Source organism: Diospyros lotus, chromosome 11 (assembly GCF_014633365.1).
Source record: "Diospyros lotus cultivar Yz01 chromosome 11, ASM1463336v1, whole genome shotgun sequence".
Classification (NCBI taxonomy): Eukaryota; Viridiplantae; Streptophyta; class Magnoliopsida; order Ericales; family Ebenaceae; genus Diospyros; species Diospyros lotus.
Window position 1 is genome coordinate 25,053,464 of NC_068348.1, and position 9,607 is coordinate 25,063,070.

Sequence of the window (9,607 nt, forward strand, 5' to 3'; positions counted from 1 at the left end):
GGCAATGGTTCGGTTTGATTTCGGTTTTTGCCAAAACCATAACCAAACCAAACTTAAATTACTAAAATCAAAACCAAACCATTACCCATTTGGTTTTAAAAATTTAAAACCATAACCAAACCATTCGGTTTTGGTTCGGTTTCGGTTTAACCATGATTTTTTTAGTTTAATCCATATCAACAAACAAAGACAAATAGCATTCATAAAATTTTTTGATAATTTCACAACAAACAAAGATAAATTCTAATAAAGTTACCTTATTTTTGCATAAAATTACAAAACTTATTGGATATAAAATCACATTTCCAAACCTACAATTGTTAAGATCAATAAATTCATGTGTGCATAATTAAATTGTAATTTAAGCTAAAAAAAATTAGCTACGAAAGTTAATACCTTCATCAACAACATTAATATATTATTCGTAAATTGATGCATATTCATCTGAAATGAATGAGCCAACTCCATCTAACAAAATTATAAATATAAAAAATAAATTAATATGAAGAGAGATGAGGCAGAGAGCGAGAGGCAGCGAGGGTGAGAGAGATCCAGGGCGAGCGAGAGCAAGAGGGGCCGAGCCCTAGCGAGAGCAAGAGAGATGCAGAGAGCGAGGGCGATTGGCGAGCTCGTGCGGATGAGCAAGAGAAATGAGGCAGAAAGGGTGAGAGAGATTGAGGGCAAGCGAGAGTAGGAGTCGAGCCCTAGCGAGAGCAAGAGAGATCTAGCTAGGGCGAGCGAGAGCAAGAGACAAGCAGAGAGCAAGGGCGAGGGCGGGCGGACGAGCGAGAGGCAGCGAGGGTGAGAGAGAGTGGGAACGAGGTTAAGAGAAGAAGGAGAAGAGAAGGGGAGAAGGGTTTGCAAGCAAGGCAATTGGGTTGGGGTAGGCTGGGCTCAGGCGGACGGGGTTGTATATAATATATATTATATATACATATTATACATATTATATTATATATATATTCGGTTCGGTTCAGTTACCCACCATTCGGTTCGGTTTCGGTTCGGATTTTGGTTTGGTTTTAGTAAAAACCATAACCAAACCATACCCATTGAAACAGTGTTTGGTTTTTCCTCGAACCAAACCATTACCCAGTCAAACGATTTTTAACCGCGTTGACCGGTTCGATTTCGGTTCGATTCCCCACGATTTCGATTGCAATTGCCATCCCTAATTACTGGTATTAAATTTCCTCAACAGGGCAAGAATGTGGGAAATACCAAGCAACCGTCTGCAAGTATTTTATATATATTGATGACTTCCAGTTGCTCCCTCTACTGTAGTGAAGCAGAGAGCTTATGTCTATGTTCTCTCCCATCAACAAAAAGTAACAAATGTTAATAATTCAATCAAGTTGTGCACTACCAAATTAATTCATGTAAGTATCAAAATCAATTTACGAGTGTTCATAATTCAATTTGCTTCTAAATTTAGCAATGTTTGTACCAAATGAAGAGCAGATATTGATGTGTGTTGGATGAAGAACGAAAGAGATCTAGTTATAATATAGCTGCACACAGATAAGATTTACAACACTAATCCCATTAAGTACTGGTTTCTCTTGGAAATAAATGAGCATGAAACAAAATATAAAATCCAATCCATCACAAGCAACTAACTGCCTCCAAATGTTTTAACCTCTCCAGCTCATACAGTGCCCTACCCAATAACCGTCGGGACAACCTGTGCACTTCAAAGGATGAGAGCCGATAAGAATGACTCTGGTGCTTGCCGGATTTGTAGGCACTGGATAGTTCTTACACCTCTCGCAATCCTCATTACAGCAACCAGGAATTGCCGTTCCATAAAAGGGATGGATTGGCCGGGCGTCATCTGAACTGGTAGCTTGGTTGCTCTTCTTTTCTTTTGTCTCCTCCCTATACACAACACGAACGCCAACCTCTTTCACTTGAAAAGCTTTAGTTGTAGCAACTGAAATGTTCAACACGTCGCCGCCTTCTAGCTGATGATCCTCAAACTTCCAATAACTTAACCATAACAAGTCCTCGTCAACTCTTGGAATGCCAAGGATTCTCGGGCAGTAGCTCCATTTCAAATACTTGGTTTCATTACTAATAATAGTGTGTATGTCCCAGCTGTCCCCCACAAAAGATGGAGCTATTAGAGCATCAGAAGGATTGGAAAGTGCAAAAACAAAACACACCGACAAGCCTTGAATTCTTAAATAAACATCAGAGGGCATAGTAGCAAAAGAAATTGAGGACCCTATATTCTTAAGATTGAAACTTGTAGGGATCTTGCTTCCCCGCAGAAAAGTGGATAGCATACGACGTTCGTGCAATACCTACGCCACGAAAATTTACAATTTTAAATGTTAAAAAAGTTAACACACACATGAAGATAGACGTATATATACAACCATATATAAAGAGGGGGGCAGAGAGCACCTGGGGACAAAAGAAGCTCCTTTTTGAGCCTCTAACACCTCTGCGAAGGTCTACAGGTGATTTCTCCACAGCTTCAGAGTCGCACAAGCCCAAATTATTAATTACCTCTGCATCAACACTTTCTAAGGGTTCCAACTTGAACATGCCCGCAATCTCAATTAGACTCACACATTTTTCATCGCCTAACCTTGGAAAGATGCCCTGTGATTCAAAGCTAATTTTTTCCAGCAACTTACATCCATTAGTCAGCAGTAGGTCTATATTTTTTGGCAAACAATCAACGTTCTTTAGCCTTGGGCATGATTGCAAAGACAAATGTTCTAGTCTAGAAAGACCCCTGATGCTATTCGGGAGGCCATACATTGCATTATTGCTCAAATTTAATGTGCGCAACGAAGATAGGTTGCCAAATTCAAGAGGGAAACCGTCATCAGATAAATTGCAATTTTCTAGACTTAAATGTACCAATGACTGTGGAAAAGAAGCCTGTGAAGTTTCTGGACAACTTCTTAGACTTGATTGCCAAGGCCATACAGACAAAGGCCAAGCTTTGACCTCCTGAGTGATGCAGAGTAACTGACTTATTCTGGTTCCATCTGCATGGAGCACTGTCAAAGAATCCATATTGCCCAACTCTGCTGAAATATTTTCAAGGTTTATGCAACCAGAAATGTCAAGTGTTGATAGAGATTTTAGCTTATAAATGAGTTCAGGAAGCTTCCTCAAGTTCCGACAATTCCTCAAGCTTAAGAAAATAAGTTTTTCTAGGTGTCTGATAGATTCATGAACCTTAACCAACTTTGCACAATTTTCAAGTATAAGTCTCTCCAGATTGGGCAACATCAAGAAATTAGGAGTCTCATAAAGGTTATTGGAATGACTTAGATTAAGGATTTTCAATAATACAAGGTGCTGTAAAACAACGAAAGAGAGACAACGTTAATAATTTGATTAAAAATATTAAAATATAGCCAAAAAACAAAAAATAGGGGATGGAAATAAAAGACAAACCTTCACTCCATTCCAAACCTTTTTCAAGCAACTATAAGGCATTTCAAGAGCAACTAGCCTGTCCAGAGGGAAATCATCGGGCATCATTTGTAATGGGAAACCTGACCAACACAACCATCTCAATCCCTTGGGAAACTTTTCATAATTTCCACACGGTTGTACATTGCTAATTTGCAAAAGTTGTAGGTTGGACATCCCTACAAATGCATCAACTTCTAGTAGTACTTCATCTGAAGTTTTTGTAGCAATGCCTACAGGGAGACTAGAGAAGAAGACAAAGGGATATCTCTTGAGCTTGTTAGACCAACTTTCTTCATGGGGCCCAAAGTCATTCCATTTAGCTTTATATTCCTTTAAGAAATGGGTATCAAGAGTGAGGCCCCTGATTTTTCTTGTGCCCTGAAAAAGAAGGGAGGAGAGTAAGCATTGATGCATAATTAGAAAGTATTCATTCACAAATATGTACAAATATAAATGAGTAGGATTAATTCTTACAAGTTTTTCCCTCAAGACATTAAAGGAATCCTCGTGATTCCAAAGTCTGCCGCGTTCTCCTAACGCCTTGGGTGATTCTTGCCGAACAATTTCTCTTCCCATTTCTTGAATCATTTGATGCATTACCAACTTGGTATCTGTGTCAATTGCTAACAGATTTCTATCAATGAGGTTGTGAATTCCAATCAATGAGCAATAATCACATCCATCTAGGATTGTAATTGTATAGTCTTTGTCTTTTCCCACAAAGAAGCAAGTAATATCAAGGAATAAATCTTTGTCATGATCATCTTCTAAAGAGTCGTAACTGAGTCTTAGTTTTCTAAGAATTTCATTGTCGGGAATTGTTTTCAATTTTTGGAGTTGACTTTTCCATACATCTAAACTTTTGCCGGACATTGAAGAACCCAAAATTTTAAGAGCCAGCGGGAGCCTATTGCAATACTCTACTGCCCTCTTTGAGTGAACCAAATATTCATCAATAGGATGGTTTTGTCCAAAGGCATACCAACTGAAAAGCTCTAAGGATTCATGAGGATTCAACTCGTCTACCCTATGTATTTTGCAATGTTCATGAGTTCTTAGTAAGTGTTCTCGTCTAGTGGTTATGATCATTTTGCTACCTGGAGAAAGGGAATCTTGCATTCCAATAACTGCATCTAATTGTTCTCGTTTATCCACGTCATCAAGAACTATAAGAACTCTTTTACAACCTACAACTTGTTTAATCTGAACAAGCCCTTCATCAACATTGTTTATCTTTTTTTCCTTTCTTCCCCTTAGAATATCTGAAAGAAGTTTCCTTTGTAAACGAATTAAGCCCTTTTGTTGTCCTGAAACTTCTCTTATATCTGCTATAAAACTGCTACCTTCAAAATTAAAGAAGTTTAAGTTGTACACAAATTTTGCAATGGTTGTCTTGCCAATTCCACCAATCCCGCATATGACAACAATTCCAATGTCACTTCCTCCATCTCCTAACCACAAATTAATCATTCTGGCTCGAGAATGTAGTCCAATGAGGTATGGGGCAACATTCAAGATTGTTGGCCTTAGCTTGTCATCAACTGCTTTGACAATTTTTTGAATAAACTTTGACTCGTACCTATTTTGCAATCAAGACAAACAGTAATATTTGTATATTCACTAAGCATTTCATAACTTGAATACGTTAAAAAATTATTTACACATAAACAAAAAATCAAAGTTATTATTATCACAGTACCTGAGTACTTGTATCAATTGAAAGTTAAAATTAATAACATTGAGAATATCTTAAAAATAAAAAAGTAGAATAAAAAATAACATAAATCTTAAAAAATACAATGGTGTGGCAACCATATCTAATGACACTGGAATCTCATTTTTCAAAAGATATGATTCATTCTTCATATTAGAAGTTTCTCTTGTTTCCCATCTACCCTTACTAATTGAGTTTTACAATCTTCTTGTTAGATAATGCAGATGCGGGGCTTTCAATGAATTGAATTTAATTCGAGTTTAGATTTAGATTTGGCTTCAAAGAATCCAATAGATTTAGAAACCTAATATAAATAGAAGAATAACCAAATTTGACCAATCCAATACAATTGAGTTAGATTTAGATCAAATAAATCGGTTTAGGTAGTAAACCATATTCATTTTATAAATGCCTTACCACAAAAGCATTCTCCCAGCCACTAATTATTTGCAAAAAAATAAAAATAAAGTCTCAATTGTCTAAATATTAATCTAATATTCAATTTCACTTATTAATTTTAAAAGATTTTATTCTCATTTATTAATAACAGCTAATTAAACATATTCATACCATTATTTCCCAAGTAGTGAGTTGAGACAATATTGTTCCATTCCTCTCTCTTTTGAGTGAGCACTCGCGTTTTTTATTTACCTTTTCTTTTGAAAACAATATTTCTATACTATAGCATGGTTAAATATAAAATTCCCAAAAATATTATGACAATAATTAACATTTTTTCAATATAGTTTAATTCAGTGAGTTTTCATATTGTGAATGTCATATATATCATTTTAAATAAAGATTTTGTCTGTGTAGTAGCACAATTTTTCCCGTGAAACTTTCTAGTAAAAGGCTACACTTATTACATCTCAGTACTAATTGGACAAACAAAAGAAAGTAAGATATTTTGATTAGTAAAATGCCAATGTTTTAATTTTTTTTTTTTTTTTTACTTTTTTAGACATTTAGAATGAGTTGATATCAATTATTTATCATTTTGCTGAAGCATGTGTAATTTTTTTTTTCAATGTTTAGAAAACTAGGCCAGACATTGATCTAGAAAGAAGAGAAGTTCACAGTTCCGCTTTGAGTTTGGTATTTAGTGAACTTCAAATTTAATTAAACTCAAGTCACTTTAGGTGTGTTAGAGCTTAGAAGACCAAACATTCAACTTGAATATTTTGATATATTTTATAAATTCAAGTATTTTATCAAATAATCATAATTAAAACTTAACTCAATTAGTTAATCAATTTACTAAACACTTTTATACATTTAAACTCACCTTGCCTCACCCACCTAACCTCAATCACAAACGTCTATTCTCAATGTGTATTTATAAAATAAATAGTTATATTAATTAAAAATATAATATAAAAGTAAAATTGAAATTTTATCACATAATCAAAATATAAACAATAAATAAAAAAACCTCATCTTTCTATATATATTTAAAAGTTATATATAAGACAATAAAATATTCAGATATGTTTAAAAACTCCATCAAGGGCACTGTGCATGCTGTTACGTGTTTCTTTATTATAAAGTTATAAATTATATGATAGGATAATAATAATAATGGTTAGGAAATGGGATGCTCAATGTTGCGAGACAAGATATTCTCTCTTTTGTCTCATCTTGCTCGTGCATGATACTATTTAATCTTATTTTATAGTTTAGGTAGCAATTTTATTATCTAAAATATTTAAAATACTCTTGTATTAATTTTAACCACAAAAAATATTTTAGACATTTCATATAATCAATAAAATTACTATTAAAGTTAGTTATAATTAGAGGTTATAAATTTAAATTTTGTTAAAATAAATCTTTTAAACAAATTAAAGTTATATACATAAAAGGATATTTTAAGAAAATTAAAAAACGCAAGATCAAATTATATATTTGCTTAGATAATATTTGTTAAAATGAACGAGGTAAGCTTGTATTAAGATAAAGTTGAAATATTTTTTGAACCAAGATATTGAATAATCAAGATAAGGTTGGAAAATATTTTAAGATTTTTATCAAAATATTTGTTAAAGTTTTTGAAATGCATTTGGGGGGCATATGGGTCATTTTTACTAATCTATAAAATTTAAGATAAAATTATTTAAAAGTGAAAGAGATAAATTTATTTGAACACTAGTAAAGATCCACTTATCATGAAAACTCAAATATATGTCCTTTAAAGGTTTGGCCAGTTTTCCACTTCTTTGTTCTCTTGCTCTTTCTCTCTCTTAAAGCTTGTAATTTTTTTTATTGAGAGTAAAAATAATAATATATAAAAATAAAATTATTTTTTTATTTAATAATTTAGAGTTCTGAATGCTTTCACTCTCTCGACCTCCATCTCTCTCGGTCCTTCTAATTCTCATGCTTTTGATTTATTTTTCTATCAAAATTTCTATTTTGTTCTTCTTTAATTGGCAAACATAAAGATCATCGAAATTAAGATTCCATAACATCATGGAGTAACCTGCAATTATCAAAGCCCCAATTTGAAATAACTCTATTCGCCTTTGTTGAATCAAATTATACGGATCCATCTTAAAAACATTTGAAGATAAAGACGACCTTAATTCGTTTATATGATTGGGTATTTGGGACAGTGAAACTAAAGCCAAATGCTAAGCAAAGACCTAACTCCAAAAGGTTCTAATTAACCCAACACGAGAGCCGAAACCTCATTGACAAATTGACATGGTGAATTGTTTTTAAAATTAAATTTAAGCTTGTTTTGTGATTTTGATCAAATTTAGATTAATGCTTGTGATATTATGAGATTATTGTCCAGATTAGATGATAGAGCCGTTTGACTGAAGGTGGTTTGTTCATAAATTGACATTGAGCATAGATTGTGTGATGTAAGACTTACAGATTTACTACACATGTCCTAAGAGAGCCCACAATCCTATATTAGAAGGTAGTACCAGTCACAACCCCACTTAAGAATAGATTTCAAAGTGTGTTAAAAATTGATTTCTAAGCTCAAAGCACGCATGCACTAAAAGCATGTTAAGAATGGATTTCAAAGCTATGAACCATGGACTATGATAAGAAATGGAAGAGAAAGTTAATTTACCCATTTGCTTGATTCTGTAAAGCCATCCCTGCCAAATTAGCTGCTTCCTCCAGTGCTTCTCTCCATCTTTTCAATTTCTCCATCCATTTCTTTGCTTCACACTTTCCTCCTTTGAATTGCGCTTCGTGTCTCATGAATGCCTCTGCATAATTTCCTTTTTGTTTTCTAACCTCTGATGGATCCACGCCATAGAACACTGGCAAAACCATGTGGCGAAAATCCCCCCTCTTTCGTCTTTCGAGGATCATCACCAACTCATCAAGGCACCAACTGGAAGATGCATAGTTTTTGGAAAAGACAATTATTGAAACCTTAGACTCTTTTATTGCCTTCTCCAACTCAAGCTTGATGTTTTCTCCTCTTTCTATCCCATCGTCGTTTCTAAAAGTACGAAATCCGCCATTCACCAGAGCTGTGTATAAGTGGTCAACAAATGTCCAACAAGTGTCCTCGCCTCTAAAGCTTAAAAACACATGATAGCTGCTCCAAGAAGTAGAAGAAAAGGCTTCTTGGACTCCTCTTGTAGTCATTTAATAGAATGGAAAATTGAAAGACTAACTAAGAATCCATCTTAATAACAAATTGTGGAGAAAACTTGAGATCATCAAGTGTGCCTCTTTTGATTACACAATGTTGGGTAGAGCATCATCAACTCTAAAGAAATTTGGAAGGATGGAAGAAAGGATAAATAGGTAGGGAAGCTTACATTTTTAACTCAAATTGAAGTGATATTTGCACAACAATACTAGGGTTTTATATACTTATAGCAGAATGGGGATTGATGCAACTATTATATTAATACCATATCGTGTCTAATATATTAGTAAAATAAAATTAGAAATGATAATGACAATTAAATTCAAAAATAAATATTTCCAAGAATGCACAGGTTCAATAATTATTTGTCCTTATGTTAGATGATATCTAATTGGGAAAATACGATAATTGAAAATGTCAATATAATTAAAAAAATTGTTATGTTGACCTTTTGGAATAGTTAGGATGTCACTCTCTAGTTCAAGAATCTTTTATAAAAGAATTTTATGGGGTAAATTTTACATATTATTTTTAAAGTTTATGTATATTACATCGAGTATATTTGTGTTTTTAAAAATAGTATAAAATTCCTTTGCTTTTAACAAAAATATAAAATTTTGTACCATTTTGCCCTTATTTTTAAACCATTCTTCTCTAGTTCATTTTTCTGTCTCCTAATTTTTCTTATCCCTTCCTATATTTTTTTCTCTCTCTTCTCCCTCTCATGTTGATGGTTTGTCATCGATGATGGATTTCTTTCAACAAAGTCGGATGACAATAGAGTTTCAAATCATCAAGATGTGTTTGTAGACCTAGAAAATGCCACAGTG

General features: G+C 33.6%; 1 protein-coding gene across 1 annotated transcript; it reads right to left on the reverse strand.

Moving 5' to 3' along the window:
• Nucleotides 1-1,481: 1,481 nt before the first annotated feature.
• LOC127813543 (disease resistance protein RPV1-like) lies at nucleotides 1,482-8,972 on the reverse strand. Its single transcript, XM_052354561.1, has 5 exons — nucleotides 8,241-8,972; nucleotides 3,916-5,020; nucleotides 3,421-3,819; nucleotides 2,410-3,321; nucleotides 1,482-2,306 (listed from the first exon to the last, which is right to left on the reverse strand). The coding sequence occupies exons 1-5, from the start codon at nucleotides 8,768-8,770 to the stop codon at nucleotides 1,635-1,637; spliced, it is 3,618 nt and encodes a 1,205-aa protein (XP_052210521.1). The 5' UTR covers nucleotides 8,771-8,972; the 3' UTR covers nucleotides 1,482-1,634.
• Nucleotides 8,973-9,607: the final 635 nt, after the last annotated feature.

What these genes read in the sequence shown, in the direction of transcription:
- LOC127813543 (XM_052354561.1), bottom strand. Translation starts at nt 8,770, where the DNA reads ATGACTACAAGAGGAGTCCAAGAAGCCTTTTCTTCTACTTCTTGGAGC. An exon ending in AGGTTTGGAATGGAGTGAAG is followed by an intron (nt 3,322 to 3,420) that starts GTTTGTCTTTTA and finishes GTTGTTTTACAG; the next exon opens with CACCTTGTATTATTGAAAAT. An exon ending in GGAGCTTCTTTTGTCCCCAG is followed by an intron (nt 2,307 to 2,409) that starts GTGCTCTCTGCC and finishes TTCGTGGCGTAG; the next exon opens with GTATTGCACGAACGTCGTAT.